The sequence below is a fragment of the Pleurodeles waltl genome, chromosome 12, assembly GCF_031143425.1.
Source record: "Pleurodeles waltl isolate 20211129_DDA chromosome 12, aPleWal1.hap1.20221129, whole genome shotgun sequence".
Lineage (NCBI taxonomy): Eukaryota > Metazoa > Chordata > Amphibia > Caudata > Salamandridae > Pleurodeles > Pleurodeles waltl.
Window position 1 is genome coordinate 683083483 of NC_090451.1, and position 24184 is coordinate 683107666.

At 46.9% G+C, this 24184-nt stretch overlaps 1 protein-coding gene across 1 annotated transcript in view; it reads left to right on the top strand.

The window, feature by feature from the left end:
* Positions 1–24184, top strand: part of DNAH2 (dynein axonemal heavy chain 2) — a 1666550-nt gene that overhangs the window by 193199 nt on the left and 1449167 nt on the right. The window contains exon 9 of the mRNA XM_069218683.1: positions 16178–16335. Coding sequence (XP_069074784.1) covers positions 16178–16335 — 158 coding nt within the window. The remainder of the gene's footprint in view (positions 1–16177; positions 16336–24184) is intronic.

A 24184-nucleotide genomic window follows, 5' to 3' on the forward strand; every position in this document is an offset into this window, starting at 1 on the left:
CGGTGTTGCATCCGGCCTCTACATCAGCAGAATCTCTTTTGCCGTTCAACGAGGCACTGCTGGAACCTGTGTTGGAGGTCTGGAAGAAGCCGGTGTCTTCTTCGGCTGTCAATAGGTCTGTGGCCAGGAGGTATCGGGCTGCACAGGCTGACCCTGGCTTTCTTACCAGACACCCAACGCCTGAAAGCTTGGTGGTCCAGGCTTCCTGCTCGGCAAGGTCTGCGCCTGGGTCTTTTCCATCTGTGCCATCGGATAGAGACTCCAAGAAGATGGACATACAATCCAAAAAGGTGTTCTCGTCATGTAGCATGGCATTAAAGTCCACCAATGCTACGTGTATTTTAGGGAGGTACATTTATGCTCTGATGGACGAAATTACATCTACGCATACAGAGGTTCCTCAAGGGCTGTTGAATCTCTTGTCGGACGCTCAAGCTGCTGCAACCCAGGTTAACCAATCTGGGTTGGATACAACTGACTCTGTGGCTAGAGCGATGGGCATGGCTGTAGTTACGAGAAGGCAGGCTTGGCTTCGTAACTCAGGGTTTTCATCAGATGTACAGTCGACCCTGCTGGACCTTCCCTTTGATGGGGACAAGCTCTTTGGTGCCAAGGCAGATTCGGCCTTGGAGAGGTTTAAGGAGAGCAGGGCCACGGCCAAGTCGTTAGGATTGCAAGCCACTTCTTCTGCCTCCTCCAGATTTTTTAGGAGGTTTCGACGATTTGGTCGTGGCTCATCCTCCTCCTCCTTTCGGGGGAAATTCCAGCAGCCTACCTCTTCTATCTCCTATAGATCTTTTAGAGGGAGGGGTAGGGTCCGTACCAGGGGAGCCTCTCAGCAGCACTCTGCCTCTTCCTCTTCCTCTTGGGGGGTGCAGCAGGGGAAGCAGCCTTAGGCTTCCACCAATTCCCACTCACTCCTCTCCTGTAGGGGGAAGGTTACTGTATTTTCTTCACAAGTGGGAGGTCATCACATCAGACGCCTGGGTTACCAGCATTGTGAGAAAAGGCTATACCCTTCCCTTTCGGGAGTTTCCGCCCCCCATCCCGCCCCGCCCATCTTATTATTCAGAAGAACACCTCCTGTTGTTAGAACAGGAGGTTCAAGTTCTCCTTTTAAAGGGCGCGGTGGAGTTGGTTCCAGAGCAGGAAAAGGGTCAAGGTTGTTATTCAAGGTACTTCCTGGTTCCCAAGAAGGATGGTCGGTTGAGACCAATCCTGGACCTGAGGAAAAGTTCAAGATGCTGACCCTAGCTCAGGTGCTTTTGGCGTTGAACAAGGGAGATTGGATGGTGTCTGTCGACTTGCAGGATGCTTATTTTCATATCCAGATACTCCAGTCGCACAGGAAGTATCTCCGGTTTGTGGTAGGGTCGCAGCACTATCAGTTTGCGGCCCTCCCGTTTGGTCTTACTTCAGCACCTCGAGTCTTCACGAAGGTGATGTCGGTGGTTGCGGCAGAGCTCAGAAGGAGGGGGATAGCGGTATTCCCATACCTGGACGACTGGTTGATCAAAGCCAAGTCCCCGGAGCTTGTGTTACATCATCTGCAGTCGACAACCCAGTTGTTGTTCGACTTGGGCTTTTCGGTGAACGTGCCCAAATCTCACCTAGAGCCCTCTCAGCGCCTTCTGTTCATAGGGGCAGTACTGGATACAACATTGAATCGAGCCTTTCCTCCGCCTCAGCGGATGCAAGACATTCAGGCGTTGGTTCCAATGTTTCAAAGTGGAGCGGTCATTCCAGTCCTCAAGGTCCTACATCTGCTCGGTCTGTTTGCCTCCTGCATACTGTTGGTCACGCATGCTCGCTGGCACATGAGGGCTCTTCAGTGGTGCCTCCGAAGGCAGTGGTCTCAACACAAAGGAGATCTCGAAGGTTCTGTCAAGGTCTCCAGAGATGCTGCCACGGATTTGAAGTGGTGGATTGCGGACGAAAATCTTTCCCAGGGAAGGCCGTTCACGCAGCCTCCACCAGTGACCACGGTCATAACGGATGCTTCCACTCTAGGGTGGGGAGCTCATCTGGGGGACCTGGAGATCAAAGGGCTTTCGTCTCCAGAGGAACAGATGTTTCATATCAATCTGTTAGAGTTACGGGCTGTACGGCTGGCTCTCAAGGCCTTCCTCCCATCCCTTCGCGGTCAGTCGGTTCAGGTCCTGACGGACAATACTACCGCGATGTGGTATATAAACAAAAAGGGAGGAGTGGGGTCGTACCTTCTCTGCAGAGAAGCTCTTCGACTATGGTCCTGGGCAAAGGACCATCAGATTTGCTTGGTAGCAAATCATCTGTCCGGAGTCTTGAATGTACGTGCGGACAATCTCAGTCGCCATTTCTCGGCCGACCACGAATGGCGTCTCCATCCAGATCAAGTCTGTTTAATCTTCCAGATGTGGGGGTTTCCTCAGATAGATCTGTTTGCCACCCGGGAGAACTCGCACTGCCCGTTATTCTGCAGCCTCCAGTATCCGGTGCAAGGAGCGTTGGGGGACGCGTTTCAGAGAACCTGGTGCGACCAGTTGCTTTACGCGTTTCTCCCCATACCCTTGATTCCTCGAGTGTTGAGGAAAATTCGCCAAGACCGGGCCCAGGTAATCTTAAATGCTCCGGATTGGCCAAGGAGGTTGTGGTATTCCGACCTTCTCCAACTCTCACTGTGCCCTCCGCTCCGTCTCCCTCTCAGGGCAGACCTCCTCTCGCAGTCGCAGGGGCAGGTTTTACACCCCAACCTCCAGAGCCTGCACCTTCATGCCTGGAGATTGAACGGGGCAACCTGAGTTCCTTTTCTCTCCCGCCTGATGTAGTGGATGTTATCTTAGCGGCCAGGCGACACTCCACTAAATCTATCTACGCTAATAGGTGGTCTAAATTTGTGGTATGGTGTGGAGAGAGACAGATTGATCCCTTACGTGCTCATTTGTCAGACGTTTTATCTTTTGCTTTGTCTTTAGCACAGAGGGGTTGTGCAGTGGCTACTGTTAAGGGTTACTTGTCTGCTTTGTCAGCCTTCATTTGTCTTCCAGACCAGCGTTCGTTATTTAAGTCTCCTATAGTACTTAGATTCTTGAAGGGACTTATGAATAAATTCCCTCCAACTCCTTTCGTTATGCCTCAATGGGATTTGACCTTGGTCCTAACTTTCCTTATGGGGTCCCCTTTTGAGCCTATGCATTCTTGCCCCTTAAGATTGTTAGTTCTTAAAACAGTTTTCCTGGTTGCTATAACTTCTGCAAGGAGAGTGAGTGAGTTGCAGGCTTTATCGGTAAAACCCCCTTATACAACTTTTTATGGGGATAAGGTGGTGTTGAGGACCAAGGCTGCTTTCCTTCCGAAGGTTGTTTCACCCTTTCATTTGACCCAGACAATTACTCTGTCCACGTTTTATCCTCCCCTCATCCTTCAAAGGAAGAAGAGAGACTACACCGCTTGGACCCAAAGAGGGCGCTAAGCTTTTACATAGACAGGACAAAGGATTTCAGGCTGGAGGATCAGCTTTTCATCGGTTACGTGGGAAAGAGGAGAGGAAAGGCGGTCCACAAGAGAACACTCTCCAGGTGGGTTGTTCTTTGTATTAAAATGTGTTACTCTTTAGCAAAGAAGGATCCTCCTGATGGTATTAGAGCTCATTCCACCAGAGCTAAGTCGGCCACTTCGGCCTTGGCCAGAGGTGTTCCTGTGGTCGACATCTGCAAGGTCGCAACTTGGTCGTCCCTTCACACTTTTGCGAAACATTACTGCTTGGACTCTGAGGTCAGAAGGGACGGCCATTTTGCACGTTCAGTGCTGCAGGATTTCTTGGTTTGACCATTCAGGCACCCACCACCGAGTGCGGTACTGCTTTGGGACATTAGGTGAGGAATCCACAGGTAGTTGTATCCATCAGAAGAACGAGTTACTTACCTTCGGCTAGACATCTGGTGAAGATTTGTGGTGCTGAACGTAGGCCAAAGGGAAGAACCTTGAAGAACGAGTTACTTACCTTCTGTAACGACTTTTCTGGTGGATACATTAGCTACCTGTGGATTCCTCACCTAATGAATACTCCCATTGCGCCAGCATTAGACGGAAATCTTCTTCCTAGCTTCTGCACGTCGACGAGGACGTCACACGTGCCGACGTCAGTACCAACATTTTTTACGTGCCTGAGAATAATAATCCATTGAGATGAAAGAACAATAGCAATATTTAATGACATTGCAAAAAACACATCATTGTGAGAAGTCGGTCTACAAATTATTTTTTTTTTTAAACAAGTAAATAAATATATAAACTAAATATAAATATATATATATATATATATATATATATATATATATATATATATATATATATATATATACATAACCTATACCAATCCTCAAAACCAAGAGGAGCACACTCAAGAATTACTTGGTTAGACCAAACGGGGAGGCGGGTGGGACCGTGAGGAATCCACAGGTAGCTAATGTATCCACCAGAAAAGTCGTTACAGAAGGTAAGTAACTCGTTCTTCAAGGTTCTTCCCTTTGGCCTACGTTCAGCACCACAAATCTTCACCAGATGTCTAGCTCCAGTGGCGGCCTACCTAAGGAGAAACTAACACCAGGTTTTTCCCTACCTCGACGACTGGTTAATAAGAGCTCCAGATGTCCAGTCAGCAGAAAACTCAGTCAAGGCGACTGCGCCTTTTCAAGGAATTAGGCCTTCCGCTGAACAAAGAAAAATCGTTCCTGCAACCATCCACTCTGTTAACCTTCCTATGGGCTAGCTTAGACACTCAACGAGCCAAAGCCTATCCAGCGCCGGACAGACAAACAAGGTTTCTACAGCTGGCAAGGCGCTTCCAAAGAAAAAAGTGTCTCTCAGTTCAGAGGTACAAGTTCTTGTTGGGCAAGAAGTTGTCATGTATAAGCCTCATTCCATTCTGCCGCCTGCCAATGCGTCCAATTCAGGAGGAGCTGGACAGGCAATGGGTGCAAGCACAAGGATCCTTGGAGGATACCATCCTCGTAACACGGTGCATGGCCCATTCTCTGGATTGCTGGACAAATCCCGAGAATGTTTCCAAAGGACTCCGCTTCTTGGCACAAGTTCCTCCAATGATTGTAACTACGGATGCATCGCTCACAGGATGGGGAGCATGCTTGCAGGACTGTTGGGTGAGTGGCAAGTGGCCACCCTCTCACCGTTTGATCCACATAAATCTTCTCGAGCTGAGAGCGGTCTATTGTTGCCTTGCAAGCCTTCCTTCCAAGGATGCGAGGATCAGCAGTGCTCGTCAGAACAGACAATACCACCACAATGCACTACTTAAACAAGCAGCAAGGAACGCAATCTCACATACTCTCTAGAGAAGCATAAGCCACCTGGAAATGGTGCATTCACCACTCAATCCACATAACTACCGAGCATATCCCAGGCCTGCAGAAAACCAACGCGGATTCGCTAAGCAGGTTGGCGACATCCTCCCACGAGTGGGAATTACATCAGAGAACGCTAGATCAAATATTCGACCAGTGGGGAAAACCGAATGTGGACCTATTTGCATCCTCCCGGAATGCCAAATTCCGACATTATGCAAGCTGACATCATCAACAGGGATCATGCGAGGATGCATTTTCAGTCGCATGGTCACGAATCTATGCGTACGCTTTTCCTCCTATTCCTCTCCTCGAACGGGTGATCAGGAAGAATAAGTCGGAACCCTGCCAGCTGATCCTAATAGCTCCAACGTGGCCACGTCAACCGTGGTACACGGAGTTGCTTCTCCTGTCGCCTCTCCAACCATCAGACTCAGACCAATACCGGAGCTGCTTACCATCAATCGGGGACAAGTGAGGCGCCAGGACCCCAAGTCTCTCCGTTTGCACGCATGGCTCCTGAGTACAATTAATTCGGCCATCTAGATTTACCGTCTGAGTGCAGAGAAGTGCTAGCTGATGCACGTGCAGCTAGCACCAACAAATCTTACCGACTAAAATAGAAACGATTTTGTGTATGGTGCGAAACCCAAAATATGCACCCTCTCTCTGCCGCACCGGAGGCAGTGTTGCCATATTTCTTACAGCTGGCACGTTCTGGTCTCGCCCATTCCTCAATCAGAGTCCATTTAGCTGACATCTCCAGATACAGAAGACTATCAGGCAAACCATCCTTATGCTTTCTAAGATTAGTAAAGCAATTTCTGAAAGTTCTCTTCAGACTTTTTCCTCCAGTAAAGTCCCCACCGCCGGCATGGCAATTTAACATTGTTCTTGGCCAGCTTATGTAGGAGCCTTTTGAGCCTATCCACAGGGCGGACATCAAGTACCTCACTTGGAAGGTGGCTTTCCTTCTCGCCCTTACTTCGGCGCACAGAGTTAGTGAAATTCAAGCTATCACTATACAAGAACCTTTTTTACAGTTCAAACAAGATAGAGCCATACTGCACACCAATCCTAAATTCGTTCCTAAAGTGCCTTCGGAGTTCCATATCAACAAGCCAGTGGTGCTCAAAAATGTATTCCCAAACCTGCAAACTGCTGCGGAAAGAACTCTCCATTCACTCGACCTTAAAAGGTGCACACAATTCTACCTGGACAGAACAAAGTTGTTCAGGCAGTCCACTCAGTTATTTGTAGCATTCAGTGCCACTATACAGACTATATCCCGATGGATTAAAGACGTGATCATATTCTGCCATCAAAAAGCAGGAAGACCATTGCACGTGAGCGTAAAGGCGCATTCTACCAGAGCTATATCTGCATCCTGTGTGCTGTTTGCTGGTGTATCATTTAAAGACATCTGTGGTGCTTTGACATGGAGGACAACTCACACCTTCACGCAGCATTACTTCTTGGACACGGTGTCACTTCGGGATGCAGCCGTTGGTCAAGCGGTCCTTCGAAACCTGTTTCAATGAAGGGGAGCTACATTTTTATTTCCCTCCATCCGCTTGTGTTCTGTTATCTCACAGTTTCTTTATAATAATGCTGTAGATAATGGCAGGATGTGTATGTACACATTATCATGCCAGTTTGCATTTCAGGGTACTATGCTGCTATCTATAGGACATAGAAAATGTGTTATCCACTGCTTACTATTCTGATTCAAGAATGTGAATCTATGAAAGTTCCAATACTGGAGTAAAAAACAAGTTATATACCTGTAACTGTAGTTCTCCAGTATTGGAAACCTTCATAGATTCACATGTGACCCACCCTTCCTCCCCTGAGGAGCTCACCTTCATTTTCCTCAGTCCTAGATCCATTATTGCACTTGTGCTTGGAAAATCTAAGGGAAATCAGCTCCTCACAGGAGGGTTCTAGAGGGTGGTGAGAGCTGATTGGTTGTCTCTTAAGTTTGGTCCTTTTTTATAAAATGACTGAGATGTTACTAAATTAAGAGGGAATTAAGAGTGGGATGAATAAATTATTCCTGCTCCTCCTTCTCCGTCACAGTCAAAAGTAGAATCCCCGCCAGATGACATCAGGGGATTTCATAATCTCCTGGAGAGAGCAGCTAAACGGTTCGTCTTGCCAATGCCGTCCAAGCAAACAGATTGCTTCCTATATGATTTTAAAGAGCTGTTCCAGAAATCTGTGCGCTCTATTCCAATGGTCAGCTACTTATGGGAAGAAGGGCTGAAAGTGATGCATAACCCTGCTACTGTCACAGCAGTACCACCACGGCTAGATTAAAAAGTACAAGGCACCAGAGGATGCCCCAGCATGTCTAATTGGTCACCCTCACCCAGACTCGGTGGTGGCCCAGGCGGCACAGCGAAAGTCCAAGAATCCGTCTGCTCCTATTTCTGCACCTCCAGACAGAGAAGGTAGACGGCTGTATAATATTGGAAAAAGGTTCTCCTCGATGGCTAGCTTAGTTATAAGAGCTGCTAACTCACTAGCGGTGTTAGCTAGGTATGACAGACAGCTATGGGCAGACTTCGCCCCGCATATTGACCAGTTGCTAGAGGATGGAAGATCAGAGGCAAGAAAGACATTACAGGAAGGTCAGCGCACTTCAGCTGAGCTCATAGACTGTGCGATGGACATAGCCACAACTGCATTTCGCCAGCTCGCAGGTGCGACTGTACTTAGGAGGCAAGGCTGGCTAAAGGCTACATCATTCAAGCCTGAGGTACAGAATAAGATTTTAGACCTACCTTTTGATGGCCAAGCATTATTTGGTAAACATGTTGATGATGCCTTACAATCTATCAAATCCGGCACAAATACTGCAAGATCGCTAGGGACTCTCCAGTTTCGGAAGCCATCATTTTGGGCTGGAGGACGTTCACTGCCCTCATATAGAGGAGGCTATCAGCAATATAGATATTCAACCTATCCTTCTTCCTCCCAGGATTTTCGTCAATACTACCCACAAAGGCAACCACCACAAGTAGCTTATGGTAGATCTGGCACTAGGGGGCGCTCAATTCGCCCTGCTAAAGACTCGGCTCGTAGAGCCTGATACAGCCAAGGCGCCGGCTACATCCAACCCTTCTCCACTGGTTCTAGGCGGAAAGATATCCCTGTTTCTCAAGCAATGGCAAGTCATCACATCAGACAAGTGGGTCCTCCAATTAGTGAAACAGGGCCACACTCTGGAATTTATCCAACTACCTCCCTCCAATCCTCCTCGCAACATTCAATCAAGGTATCCAGAACAACTCAAGAGGGAGATCAGCAAGATGCTCCTCAAAGGAGCTATAGAGAGAGTACCTCTTTCACAGCGAGGAAGGGGGTTTTATTCCAGGTTCTTCCTCATTCGCAAGAAGTGGAAAAACTGGAGGCCGATCCTCGACCTAAGGGAATTAAACATCTACTTTAAAAAAGCAGTCGTGCCGCATGGTAAGCCTACAGGATGTCCTTCTGCGACTGAACCAGGGAGATTTCATGCCTACACTAGACCTAAACAACGCATATTTCCACATTCCCATCCACCCTACCCACAGACAGTACCTGAGATTCATGGTAGCCGGAGGCCATTTTCAAATTCGTGTCCTTCCTTTTGGCCTAAAGTCAGCTCCCAGGATATTTACCAAACGTCTAGCGCCAATCGCAGCTTTCCTCAGGAGGAGAAAACACCATATATTTCCATACCTCGACAATTGGCTGATAAAAGTGAACACCTACGCAGGAGCGCCCAGATCAACAAAAAGGTGCGTTTCCTTACTCAACAGTCTAGGCCTCACCATCAACTGGGAGAAGTCCAAACCTCTACCATCACGCAGTATCACCTTTTTAGGGGCAAACCTGGACACTCAATCCTCCATGGCGTGCCCCACAGTAAAGAGACAACAGAAGTTACTGACTCTAGCGAAGTCAATACAGGGAAAAAACTCTGTTTAAGTTCACCTTTTCAAATCCCTATTGGGGATGATGTCATCATGCATACCTCTGGCATGACTGAAAATGCGACTGCTACAGGAGCAACTCAATCTTCAGTGGCTCCAGGTTTCGGGAATTTTCGAAGATCGGATAAGCATAACCCCAGCAATGGTCAAAGCTCTGACATGGTGGTCTCAAGAGCATCATTTGTCTGTGGGCCTTTCCTTCCTACATTGTCCAGCTCAGTGGACTATCAAGACCGACACCTCTCTGGACGGCTGGGGAGCTGTTTTGCAAGATCTTCAAATAATTGCCAAGTGGCCACTAGAGTTCAGGGCATTGCACATCAACCTGCTGGAGCTCAGAGCAGTTTATCTCACACTGCAGGCTTTTCTTCCGAAGATAGCGGGGTCAGACATAGTCATAAGAACAGACAACACCACTACGATGCATTTACCTCAACAAACAAGGAGGCACGAGGTCTCCCACCCTTTCCAAGGAAGCCCAAAAGGTTTAGAATTGGGGCTCGCAGCAAGGCATCAGACTCACAGCGGTGCATATGCCGGAGATAGAGAACAAGATAGCAGACTCACTCAGCAGACAAAGATTGAGCTGCCATGAATGGGAGCTAGACCAGTCCGCAGTGGACTACATCTTTTTTCCCCAGTGGGGAACGTCCAAAATCGACCTGTTCGCTAACAAATGGAACGCCAAATGCCGGTACTTCGCAAGCTGGCATCCCCAAAAGGGATCTTGGGGGAATGCATTTTCCATAGCTTGGTCAGGCATCTTTGCTTACGCCTTTCCTCCAATTTCACTGATCCCAAGAGTCCTCACGAAAATGAAGATAGAGCCATGCACCCTGATATTGATTGCTCTGTATTGGCCTCGCCAACACTGGTTCGCAGAACTTCTTCTTCTATCAATGAAGCCTCACATTCCGCTCAAACCATCTCTACACTTGCTGACGATGAACAAAGGGCAAATAATTGCATCCGGATCCTCAGTCGATGCGATTGTCAGCATGGCTCCTGAACACAGGGAGTTCGCACATCTGAATATCCCACAGGAATGTAGGGACATTTTGTCCAGAGCTAGAGCAGATAGCACTAATAAGGCTTATTCTTGCAAGTGGCGAAGGTTTTGTTTCTGGTGCCACCAGCGACAAATTGATCCACTGCCCTCACCACCGGAATAATTATTGCCTTACTTATTACATTTAGCGCAATCAGGCCTGGCACACTCATCCATAAAGGTCCACCTGGCGGCAATAGCTGCATATAGACGTTCAGACTCTTCACCTTCACTGTATTCTTCTAGATTAATCAAACAGTTTTTAAAAGGACTTTTCAGTGTTTTTCCTCCATTCAGACCTCCTCCCCCCTCGTGGAACCTGAATATTGTTCTAGCACAGTTAATGAAGCATCCATTCGAACCAATCCGTCGTGCTTCGATCAAATACCTTTCTTGGAAAGTTGCTTTACTGGTGGCTCTCACATCAGCCAGACGGGTTAGTGAGATTCAGGCCCTCTCCATACAGGAACGTTTTTTGCAGATCACACGAGACAAACTATTACTTCGCACAAACCCGCATTTCATACCGAAGGTCCCTTCGGATTTTCGCATGAACGAGCCCTTGATTTTTAAAACTTTTTTCTTCCACATCCATCTACTGCGGAAAGAGCGTTACACTCCTTAGACATTAAGAGATGCGTCAAATTCTACCTAGATAGGACTAAGTCCTTCCGCCGCTCCAATCAATTGTTCGTAGCTTACTGTGAACCCAGACGAGGTCAACCGCTCTCCAAACAGAGTATAGCCAGATGGATATCCTCAGCCATTTGTTTCTGTCATCAAGCAGCGGACAAACCACTGCATTCATCAGTCCGTGCTCACTCTACAAGAGCAGTTTCTATCTCGACAGCACTGTTTGCTGGGGTTCCTCTACAAGACATCTGTAGAGCAGCGATATGGAAAAGCTGCCATACATTTACACGACATTACTGCCTGGAAGCACTATCGCAAGGAGAGGTAGCAGTGGGTCAAGCAGTCCTCAGGAACCTCTTCAGGTGAAGGTGAGCCATCTCGTTCATCCCTCCATCCTAGATAAGCTATGCACATTGTTTAAATCCTCTAACTGTTCAATACGGATCCTATGCTTTAAAAAAAAAAAAAAAAAAAAAAGGGAAAAAATAATAAAGGGACAGAAGTAAAGATGAGGTGAACATACAATATGTTGTTTACAGTATTGCTTTATATATATATATATATATATATATATATATATATATATATATATATATATATGCAAACGTTTGGTGACGTACATAGCTGCAATATTCCAATGTGCTTTAGTACTGCTCATTACTCTGATTCAAGCATGTGAATCAATGAAAGTAAGAAAATTAGTTACTTACCTGTAACTGTAGTTCTCCAGTATTGGAATCTTTCATAGATTCACATGCGACCCACCCGCCTCCCTGGAGAAGCTCACTTTCACCTCTCTCTTTCTCTCTCTCTTCCTGTTCCTATCTTTGATGCACGTGTGCTTGGAAAATCTGAGGTGCTGGAGCTTCTCTCAGGAGGATTCTAGAGGGTGGTGTTGTCTGATTGGTGGATGCTCAAGTTTGGTCCTTTTCTTAAAATGACTGTGATAGACTATTAAATTAAAGAGGCCTAAGGCCCTTGTGTTGATATGTTTCATCATTACTTGTGTAATTGTACCAGAGGCTCCCATCTCAACGACGGGGAATGATTCAAGCATGTGAATCTATGAAAGATTCTAATACTGGAGAACTACAGTTACAGGTAAGTAACTAATTTTCTTATGCACAGCCGTATAATTCACAGGAGTACATGGCCATCAGCTTATGCTACTGGACTTCATACCACAAAAAAACTGTCAGCCTCTTTGGCTTACCAGGTTACTCCTAAACACATTTGTTACTGAGAAATGAGAATGTGAGACATCATTTAAATAGAACCTTACATCTCTGTCACTTATAAGCAATCGTGCCTACATCTAGCCTTTCTTGTGCATAAACTGCTTGAGTGACATAGGTTGGTTTAACTGAAAGAAGCACTCAGAGGCTTCAGGCTCTTTCAGGTAAACAAATTTTTTTTTTTAATAAGAACTGTGTTGTCCATTTGACTTTCCATACTTTATTCCGAATGCCCCCATAAATTTTAACTAAAGTGAAGAGATAATTCTTCCTTAATTATTTAATCCTAGTCCTCATGTGCCCTTAGTTAAGAAACTGTTGAGTAATCCTGAATTCTCTAGATTCCTAAAGTTATGTTGCAATACTGTTCATAGTTTCTGAACATCTATTTGTGACTTCTGGTGTTCTTACCCAAGGCAATAAATTGTTTATAGCCACTGCTCCCTGATCGATAAATCGCATCTATTTTGAAATCTTACTACATTATACAAGTCCTTCCCGGAGATTACATGATGATTCTTTCAGTCCGCCCCCAGGACTACCTAAATAAAAAACATTTAACTCCATAGTTGATGATAAAGATAACACCATCGATGCCGCCATCGGCAATTACACCACCGTTGATGATGACTCCATCAACTGCGACTATACAGTTGATGGCGACAATGCCGTAGACGTTGAAGACCTTACCATTGATGATGACCGTGCCAACATTGACGACAAGCCTACCATGTCCACGTCGAAGATCTTGCCGTTGACGACAGAGGCCATACCATTGACCGTATCACCATTGGGACCCTAGCAGTCAGCGAAAGAATTAAGAGATCTTTTTTCGTCTTTAACAGTTCTGAATGTGCCTCCATTGCATTTATTACAATCAGATCAAGAGAAAGAGGCTAGTGATTATACCTCGCTGACAGCCTACAGTCCAACTCAATTGGATGCATTATTACCATAGCCAACTAACAATCCTAATATTGGTTACCTGCTACTCCCATTCTTCTGCCTCCTCAGCCGGCCCTTTTAACAGCTTTGCCACCTAGACAGCCATCACCGCTTCCTCCTCCAACAACACCAAGAGGGTCAGTCCGTGATAAAGACATGAATGATGCTTATCCTAATGCTACTTATTCTGATTCAGAAGGAGAGGAAGGAGAAATACTGTGAGGAATCAAGAGGGGCAACATTATATTGTTCCAGGTGGGACTGATGGACTGGCTCCACAAGATGCTATAGATAACACCTCAAAGTTTCATTCACTCACTGAAAGAACAGCCAATAATTTCAATTTACCAATGTCTTCTGTGAATCATCCTTGTTTTCTTTGTGATTTTACAGAGCTCATCACTTTCTGAGCGTGCCTCACTTATGGTATTTAAGTCCTGCTACAGCTAATCATCAGCCAGTTCAGAGACTGCTGGCCCTCTGCTTGGCCAGCACTTGTTATGTTAACTTAAGTTATTTCTTCTGTTTAACAGTCATCGTAGGTTCATTGTACTGAAACAATAAAATATTCCTGGAAACTGAACTCAAAAATAACAAAGAATATTATGATAGATTAAAGTTGGTGTTAAACAGCCAGGTTTTAACTGCTTTCCAAATAGTACATGTGAAATTTGTAAATGTGAGGTTAATGGCAGTTCACAAGGAAAAAGCTTCTGACCAAAGATGTTGGTCCAGACTTTTGGGATGACAAGTGTTTGCCACTGTAGTGTAAGACTAGAGATGGAGAACTGGCACAAAATCTACCAGCCCGAAAAAGAGACTGTCCATAACAGACGTCATAAAGGCTGATTAAAGACTTGAAGAAAATTCTGTATTTAGCTGTAATCAAGAACAGGACTGATATAATAATTAAAAGTACAGTTAGGAATTGAACAAGCAGCTTTATTCTGCAAAAGCAGAATCCTTTTGAGAAATTATTTTGGTATGGCTAAATAGCAGAAGTTAGAATGTTTACCCCTTGTTTGAGGGAACTTTAGGAGTTAATGGTAAACACTTTTTTAGCAAACTGAGGTGCAAGACACATGTGATGGAAACCTTCGCTACTGGGGTTCTAAAGATATGCTTGACTCTGTAATTATGCCAGCGTTTTTAACAATGTTTACTGGAAGATGTGGAGCAGCTATTAAAGAACAGCAGAAAATAAGGTCCCAATAATCTGTACGGTTGCTGGTAATCAGCAACTCTGTCTTGCTGGGACTCAATTTCAAGACGTTTGTGGACCAAAATAGGGATTTTATGCATACTTGTATTAGAGTACATGGGTTTTCATTAATTGATCCCAGTATGGAAAGAGTGTTATCAGCGTATACGTAAATGTTAAACAATAAATGGGGCAATATTGACCCCTGTGTGCCTCCCAGGATACATGGTTTCCTGATGCCGACTAGAATTAAATATAGTTAGGTAGGATTCTGACAGACATTAACTTTTCTAGCTAATTTACTCCTCGTTTACACCAAAGGTGCGACCTTTACAAGACGAAGGGAGTGGTTAAACACTGTGGATAGATTTTATAGGACCAAACCACATACCTTGAGATTTTCAGATGAGCAATGAAGATCATCTAACACCAAGAATACTGCTAATTCTGTACTCTGGCCTGAAACCAACTTGAAATTTTTTAAATAAATTGTTTAATTCAATAAAATAATCAAGCTGGCTGAATTCCATTTTTTTTAATAAGTATTGTCGCTAGATAAGGGTGTGACGAAATATGGTGATAATTTGCAGGACCATCCACGCCAATGAAGGTTTTTTCAGTATTGGTTGACCATAGCAGGTGTCTGGTATCTTACTCTGGTGAAAAGAATAATTAAACAAGTGTAACAGTTCAGGAGTTGGACAAGGGTTCAAAGGCTTCATTATCTTAGCATTGGTGTGCATCAGAGGGAGTTATCTGTTGCTTTGGATGTGTAAATACGAGTTATGCTTTCAGTTTCTGTTACTGGCCGAAAGGGGAATGTTTCCGAATTTCACTGAGGTGTTGGTTCTAGACACTGAGGTCTATTGTGATGTTCAAGATCGGATTCTGTGTTGTGTCTGATTTAGCCATAAAATAAGTGGTCTATTTCCTCATAATTATGCTTTGCTCCAGGACATCTGAGCTTCTATTTATTGACCTCTCTTAACGGTACCTCATTGTTCTCAATGTCATTCTTCGCCAAGGCACTTACAAGCCTGTGCCTGCTGATCCACCACGCCCCTGCAGTTGACCATGCCACACTTCTTGCATTGCTGAACCTCTGACTCATCATGTTTCTCTACCTTTTCTCTAATTGTCATACCATAAACGTCTGATGTAGCGCCAGGATATCTGAGGCTGTAGCCCAATCTCTTTTCAGTGTTCTGTTTGAAGGCTTTCTCATACTCATGTCCAGCTGCTGATGTTCTCAGGCTTTGGCCTGCCCTTTGAATGACTATTGTGAAGCCCAGCCAACTTTAGGTTACAGAAGTACTTATTATAATTTATTTTAGATGTGTGTCCCCCAGTGTCTTTCTCACAATTTACTTATCTTGTTTCTCACACAGTGTTGCTTCAAATGTCTTTATAATGAATTACTCGTTTGCTATGTCATTTGTACGTTTATGTATGGGATCAAAGAATTGTGGTGCCTTCCTTGCTGATTTTTTAATAATTACCTACTTTATACTCAAGGTCTACGGATGATCATGTCTCCACGTCCTTTCACTGCACATAATTTGTATTTTCACAGTCATTGCTTCCTCCTAAGTGCCACTAACAAGCTATTACCACTTAAGTTGTCTGTGGCCTGGGAGGTTGCTCCATTCAATGGCCAGTCACAGCTGTAAGATCAGGAGAGGTGCCATACCGTTCCTGCCCCCCCACCCCGTTCTGGATGAAATTGACTCGTAGCCTTCTGTCACCTTCTCTTTTTCTGTTTTAATATTGAAATCATCTGATTTCTCATTTAGATGAGCAACGAGATAATCCGCCTGTGCTGTCGAGAGATTAATCTGGATCAAATCTTTGATGGGTTCATCTTGTCAAGCAGGGTGGTTCTCCAGGACTGCATTGCCTGTTGCCTTGCATGGAGGGAGCACTACCTGAAAGCTGTTCGCATCCACCACCGGTAAGAGACTGAGTCATGGCACATAACTATGCTTGATTTTAGTGCCTCTCTCAGTTGACATGTCTAGGGGATAAGGCTCAACATGGAAATAAACTAAATAGCCAACCCCATATGATACAGTCCAGAAATAAGTCAAAGCTAAAATATTGATATGTAAGTTATACATATGTTTTAAATATTTTATTGAAAACATTGAATCAATGTGCTTTGCAAATAAACATGTTCTCAAATGTAAATTATTACATATACAGCATCAGCCTACATACCCCCACAAATACAAAACATATATAGTCCCTATACCTTCAGCACACTAGCATGCATACCACTCATACTTCAATCATACCAGACCATACCATCAAATATCTGTTAAAACACTTTTTTCTTTTGGAATGTCCTAAAAAAACAATAAAGTACCACCCAACCCTGCTGTCAAGTATAACCTTAGATCAAACAATATATGTGTAGGATCTGCTTGGTTCCCCACTAGTTATATATTCTCATTCATTGTGAGAACAATAATTAGTAGGATACAATATCAGTGTGGCATAAGGTAATCTTATAGAGATTTCTAGCTGCAGATTCCTTACCTTTAGAATTTTGTGACGTCAGCTTGGAATCTGGAACTTTCGGCATCGTTGGAGACGTCTGTGATGTCACAGTTGCCTATAAAGGGTACCACCCAGGCGCACATACGTCTGTTGTCAAGACTTTTTTGCATCTGTGCAGTAATGGCTTCTAGGAATACAGGGTCCAAGCTGTGTGGCGCCTGCCAATGCGCCATGTCAAGTACGGATCCCCACTAGTTATGCCTCTGGTACCGAGACCAACTCCAAGCCTCCCTTTCCGGGAGCAACCCCCGTTCAGCTTGAAGAGTTTTATGAGGCCATGCATTTTGAATTTGAGCGGGCTGGCCCCTCCAGAGCGCCTTTGGGCCCCGCGGGGTCGGCAGAGGCCCCATCAGGTTTCTCACCAGCGGCCTCAGCTCTTTTTGATCCGCTATCAGATCTGGAACGATGACAAGTAGGCATAGTCGACCTCCTCTGGCATCGCTTCCGTCGTCGACACGCTTGGCAACACCTGTGGCATGAGCCCCATTCTAATAACCTATGATCCACAGCCGGAACGGCGTCGCACAATGTCGATTCCAGCACCAACGGGACCCATAGGTGCCAGATCATTGCCAGGCACTGGTGAGGAATGGGAGGGTGCAGGAAGTTGGCTCTGTATGTACTATTTCAAAGTAAGAAATAGCATGCACAGAGTCCAAGGGTTCCCCTTAGAGGTAAGATAGTGGCAAAAAGAGATAATTCTAATGCTCTATTTTGTGGTAGTGTGGTCGAGCAGTAGGCTTATCAGAGAGTAGTGGTAAGCATTTGTTGTACACACACAGGCAATAAATGAGGAACACACACTCAAAGACAGTTCCAGCCAATAGGTTTTTATATAGAATAAATATATTTTCTTAGTTTATTTTAAGAACCACAGGTTCAAGATTTACAAGTAATACTTCAAATGAAAGGTATTTCACCCAGGTATCTTAGGAACTTTGAATCAACACAATATCATGCACAGTTTTGGCAAAAATGGCAATAAGCTATTTTAAAATTGCACACAGTGCAAAATTCAACAGTTCCTGGGGAGGTAAGTATTTGTTAGTTTTTCAGGTAAGTAAAGCACTTACAGGGTTCAAAGTTGGGTCCAAGGTAGCCCACTGTTGGGGGTTCAGGGCAACCCCAAAGTTACCACACCAGCAGCTCAGGGCTGGTCCGGTGCAGTGGTCAAAGTAGTGCCCCAAAACACATAGGCTTTATTGGAAAAGGGGGTGCCCCGGTTCCAGTCTGCCAGCAGGTAAGTACCCGCGACTTTCGGAGGGCAGACCAGGGGGGTTTTGTAGGGCACCGGGGGGGGACCCAAGTCAGCACAGAAACTACACCCTCAGGGGCACGGGGGCAGCCGGTGCAGTGTGCAAACAGGCGTCGGGTTCGCAATAGGTTTCAATGGGAGACCCAGGGATCTTCAGCGATGCAGGCAGGCAAGGGGGCAGGGGGGCTCCTCAGGGTAGCTACCACCTGGGCAAGGGATAGGGCCCTGGGGGTCGCTTCTGCACTGGAGGTCGGATCCTTCAGGTCCTGGGGCTGCGGGTGCAGTGTCTTTACCAGGAGTTGGGTTCTTTGAAGCAGGCATTCGCGGTCAGGGGGAGTCTCTGGATTCCCTCTGCAGGCGTCGCTGGGGGGGGCTCAGGGGGGTCAACTCTGGCTACTGACAGGGTCGCAGTCGCCAGGGAGTCCTCCCTGTAGTGTTGGTTATCCGCAGGTCGAGCTGGGGGCGTCGGGTGCAGAGTGGAAAGTCTCATGCTTCCAGCGGGAAACGTGTGGTCTTTAAAAGTTGCTTCTTTGTTGCAAAGTTGCAGTCTTTGTGGAACAGGGCCGCTGTCGTCAGGAGTTCTTCGTCCTTTTAGATGCAGGGTAGTCCTCTGAGGCTTCAGAGGTCGCTGGACCCTGGGGGACGCGTCGCTGTTGCAGTTTTTCTTGAAGTGGGGAGACAGGCCGGTAGGGCTGGGGCCAAAGCAATTGTTGTCTCCGTCTTCTCTGCAGGGCTTCAGGTCAGCAGTCCTTCTTCATCTTCAGGTTGCAGGAATCTATCTTGCTTGGTTCTGGGGGCCCCTAAATACTCAATTTAGGGGTGTGTTTAGGTCTGGGGTTGCTAGTAGCCAATGGCTACTAGCCCTGAGGGTGGCTACACCCACTTTGTGCCTCCTCCCTGAGGGGAGGGGGTCACATCCCTAATCCTATTGGGGGAATCCTCCATCTGCAAGATGGAGGATTTCTAAAAGTCAGAGTCACCTCAGCACAGGACACGTTAGGGGTTGTCCTGACTGGCCAGTGACTCCTCCTTGTTTTTCTCATTATCTCCTCCGGCCTTGCTGCCAAAAGTGTTACAGTTCCTGCAGTGGGAGGTGAGAAGCACCTCCACCCAGTACATGCTTTGTTCCTGGCCACAGAGTGACAAAGGCACTCTCCCCATGTGGCCAGCAACATGTCTGGTGTGTGGCAGGCTGGTAAAACTAGTCAGCCCACACTGGAAGTCGGGTATGTTTTCAGGGGGCATCTCTAAGATGCCCTCTGGGTGTATTCCACAATAAAATGTACACTGGCATCAGTGTGCATTTATTGTGCTGAGAAGTTTGATACCGAACTTCCCAGTTTTCAGTGTAGCCATTATGGTGATGTGGAGTTCGTGTTTGACAGACTCCCAGACCATATACTCTTTATGGCTACCCTGCACTTACAATGTCTAAGGTTTTGCTTAGACACTGTAGGGGCATAGTGCTCATACACCTATACCCTCACCTATGGTATAGTGCACCCTGCCTTAGGGCTGTAAGGCCTGCTAGAGGGGTGACTTATCTATGCCATGGGCAGTGTGAGGTTGGCATGGCACTCTGAGGGGAGTGCCATGTCGACTTAGTCATTTTCTCCCCACCAGCACACAAAAGCTGGCAAGCAGTGTGTCTGTGCTGAGTGAGGGGTCCCCAGGGTGGCATAAGACATGCTGCAGCCCTTAGAGACCTTCCCTGGCATCAGGGCTCTTGGTACCAGGGGTACCAGTTACAAGGGACTTACCTGGATGCCAGGGTGTGCCAATTGTGGAGACAAAGGTACAGGTTAGGGAAAGAACACTGGTGCTGGGGCCTGGTTAGCAGGCCCCAGCACACTTTCAAATCATAACTTGGCATCAGCAAAGGCAAGAAGTCAGGGGGAACCATGCCAAGGAGGCATTTCCTTACAGAGGGGTGCCAGGACCCTCTAAAGTCCTGGTTAGAGCTTATGGACTGGTATGAGGAGCTAGGAGAGGCCAGGGGATTTGACACCTCTCCAGATACTGACATGCTCTCACCTCCTACAGTGGGTACGGAGGAGGGTACATCATATGCAATGGTAGTATGCAGGGCAACTGAGGTCCTGGACCTTGAGCTTCCCTTGGTGCAGGTCAAGACTAACATCTTGACGGAGGTGCTTCAGACAGGGGCTTTGTCATCAGAACCGATGTTGACCTTTAATGAGGTGCTCATCGATGTCCTGCTGGGGATGGGGTCCAAACCCAGCATAGGGGCGCCTGTACACAGGACAGTTGACTGCCTTCATAGCCCGGCTCCTGACGACCCTAGCTTCCTCACGCAACTCCCCACCCCGGAGCTTGGTGGTCCTGGCTTCCACTTCCTATGGCGCCCCTCCCCCCACCTCTTCCCCGCTTCGGACCAATTGCGAAAGCAGATGTTTTCTTCCTCCAGCCTGGCATTAAGGTCAGTAAACACATCATGCCTATTGGGCCGTTTTGCCCATACACTATGGGATACGGTGGCACAGGTGCTGCCTTGGGTCCAGGAGGACATGCGGGCCACTCTCTCATAGACAGTTAAAGATGGGAGAGATGCAGCCAAGATTATCATCAGGTGTGGTTTTGGACAGAACGGACTCGCTGGGCGATTTACGTTACAGTGGCCCTTCGACACCACGCCTGACTACGTACCTCTGGCTTTTCGGTGGATGTCCAGGCAAATCTTATGGAAATGCCCTTCGTTGGGACCCACTTTTTGGGGGAAAAGGCAGACCTGGCCCTGGAGCGCTTGAAGAACTCCTGGGCTATGGCCAAGTCCTTGGGCCTCTCGATGACCCCTTGCCAACAGTCTGTTTATTGCCCCTTTCGAGGCCTCACCATCCACAGACCAACCACCATCCTCTGCCAGGTCAGCATCCTGTGCAGGGACGAGGTTGTGGGGCCTTCAGACTTCAGAGGGTCTGGCCAGAAGGTGTCCGCTACCCAGCCCCCACCTCCACAGTGCTCAAGCACTGCAAGACCATTACGTCCATTTGGAGGGCGGATTCAATTTAATCTCCCTCACTGGCAGTCCATAACATCTGTTCTTGTAGTTCATACAGAAGAGCTATTCCCTCCCCTTCCAGTCTTTTCTCCCCCCCATTGCCTCCCTCAAAAGAATGGCTGATGGAGGATCACTTGGTTTTGCCATAGAAAGGGTCCCAATATCAGTAGTAGGCAGTGGTTGTTATTCATGCTACTTTCTGATACCCAGAAAAAATATAAGGGCCTTCACTCTAATCTGGATTTGAGGGACATCAAATCTTCTCCTCAAAAAGTAGACATTCAAAATGCTCACCCTTGCTCAGGCCTTGTCTGCCCTAGACCAAGGAGACTGGATGGTAGTGTTGGACTTACAGGAATGCGTCTTCTCACATCCCCATCATGCCTGCCCACAGACGCTGCTTGCGTTTCAAGGTAGGCCATGAGCAGTCTCAGTTTACTGAGCTACCCTTCGGCCTTACCAGTGCCCCTCAGGTGTTCACCAAGGTTATGGGGGTGATCGACTGTTGAAGGCTTCTTCACCACAGGCTGTTGTCACGCACCTTCAGACTACGGTGAACCTACTTCATTTGCTGGGGTTCACTATAAAATTGCCGAACTCACACCAAACTTCCTCTCAGATGCTCCCTTTCATCTGAGCTGTTGTGGAAACAGTGAAGTTTCGGGCTATCTTCCCGAGCAGCGAGTCCAGGATGTTCAGGTTATGATTCTGATGTTTTGGCCTCTATCCTGGATTTCTGTGAGACAGGCTCTGAGGCTGTTGGGCCTCGTGGCCTCATGCATGCTGTTAGTAAAACATGACAGATGGCATATGAGGGCTCTGCAGTAGGACTTGAAGTTCCAGTGGGCACAGCATCAGGGAAGTCTCACCAACACCGTTCAGATATCGGAGGGAACTTCAAAAGATCTGTAGTGGTGGTTAGAGAACTGCAGTTGGGTCAGAGGCGGACTCCTCTCCCTTCCCCAACCACATCTCAAAGTAGTGACGGATGCGTCACTTCTGGGATGGGGTGGCCTTCTGGGAGAGGTGGAGATCAGAGGCATCTGGTATCCGTCGGAATCCGGACTCCATATTCACTTACTGGAGCTCCAGGCGGTCAAACTAGCATTGAAGGCATTTCTTCCGTGGTCAAAGGGAAGATAGAGGAGGTGTTCACCGACAATACCACCACAATGTGGTACTGCAACATGCAGGGCGGTGTGGGGTCGTGGACCCTTTGTCAATCAAGAGGTCCTGCTTTCTCTGGACATGGCTGGAACAGCAGGGCATAACCCTGGTAGTTCAACATCTGGCAGGTTCTCGGAACACCAGGGGCAGACAAACTCTGACATCGATGCCTAATGGATCATGAGTGGCATTTCCATCTGGAGATGCAACAAGGACACTTTCAGCAGTGGGGAGAGCCTTGGTTGGATCTATTCGCCTCCGAAGAGAACGCGCAATGTCAGCAGTATTGCTCGTTGGAGTTTCCAAGATCGCCATCGCTTGGTGATGCTTTTCGTCGCGAGTGGAGTTCAGGCCTCCTGTACACCCTTCTGCCTATACCACTTCTGCCCATAGTTCTCAGGAAGTTCAGGAACGACCGGACCCAGGTAATCCTGGTAGCTCATGACTGGGCACAGAGAGTTTGGTATTCCGAAAATGAGCATCGATTCTACAATCAGGCTGCCCCGTCAGGAAGATCTTCTGTCGCAACAACAGGGGGAGGTTCTTCACCTGAACCTGTCTCCTTTGCGCCTTCATGAGTGGAGATTGAGCTGGGGCAGTTGACAGCCTTCGACCTTCCTCCTGAAGTCTGTAAGGTTATTCTGGCAGCCAGGCATCCCTACACCAAGACAGTATATGCCTGCCATTGGAAACGCTTTGTATATTATTGTACAGAAAGATCTATTGCTCCTCTTTCCGCTTCTCTCTCTGACATTCTTCTCTTTGTCTTGTCCCTTGCCCAGCAGGGATCTGCACCAGGCAATCTCAAAAGGTATCTTTCTGCCTTATCAGCGTTTCTTCAGGCTGCCCGGTCAGCCTTCATTATTCAAATCACCTATTTTACATAGATTTCTCAAAGGGCGTGTACACAGGTATCTTCCTATGCCCTTTGTTATGCCCCAATGGGACTTAATTCTGGTCCTCACATTCCTCATGTGTGCTTCCTTAGAACCCTTACACAACTTACCCTCCGGCTGCTCACCATCAAGACAGCCTTCTTAGTGGCAGTAACATCTGCGAGGACGGTGAGTGCAATGCAGGCTCTCTCATCTAAGCCGCTGTATCTCACCATGTCCTCAGACAAGGTGGTATTTAGAACTCGTGCCTCTTTCCTCCCCAAGGTGGCAGCCTAATTTCACCTGCGTCAGAACATCACCCTGCCCACTTTCTTTGCTCCACCGCATCCCTCTAAAGAATAAGAGCAACTACACTGGCTGGCCCCAAAAAGAATGTTGTTATTCTACCTTGACCGCACAAAAGAGTTCCGGGTGGATGACCAACTCTTTGTGGGGTACGTGGGAGCGAAGAAAGGTTGGGCAGTGCAGAAGTGACCATTTCACGCTGGGTAATTTTCTGCAATAAGATCTGCTACACACAGGCCAAGAAGCAGCCTCTTGAGGACTTGAGAGCTCTTTCCACCGGGTGCAAGTCTGCTACAACTGCTTTAGCATGAGGTGTTCCAGTCGTGGACATCTGTCAGGCCGCAATGTGGGCGTCCTTTCACAATCAGGTCTGCAGAAATGGGCACTTTGTCCATTTGGTCCTGCAGGACTTTTTAGTGTGGGAAGATCTGTCCGCAGCCCACCGCCAGGAGGTTATGACTTGGGTATCTATTCAAAGGTAAGGAATCTGCAGCTAGGAGTCTCCATTAGATGAATAAATTACTTACCTTTGGTAACACATTATTTGGTAGAGACTCTATCTAGCTGCAGATTCCTTACACCCACCCATGCCTCCCCACTCTGCTGACACTTTTGCTAG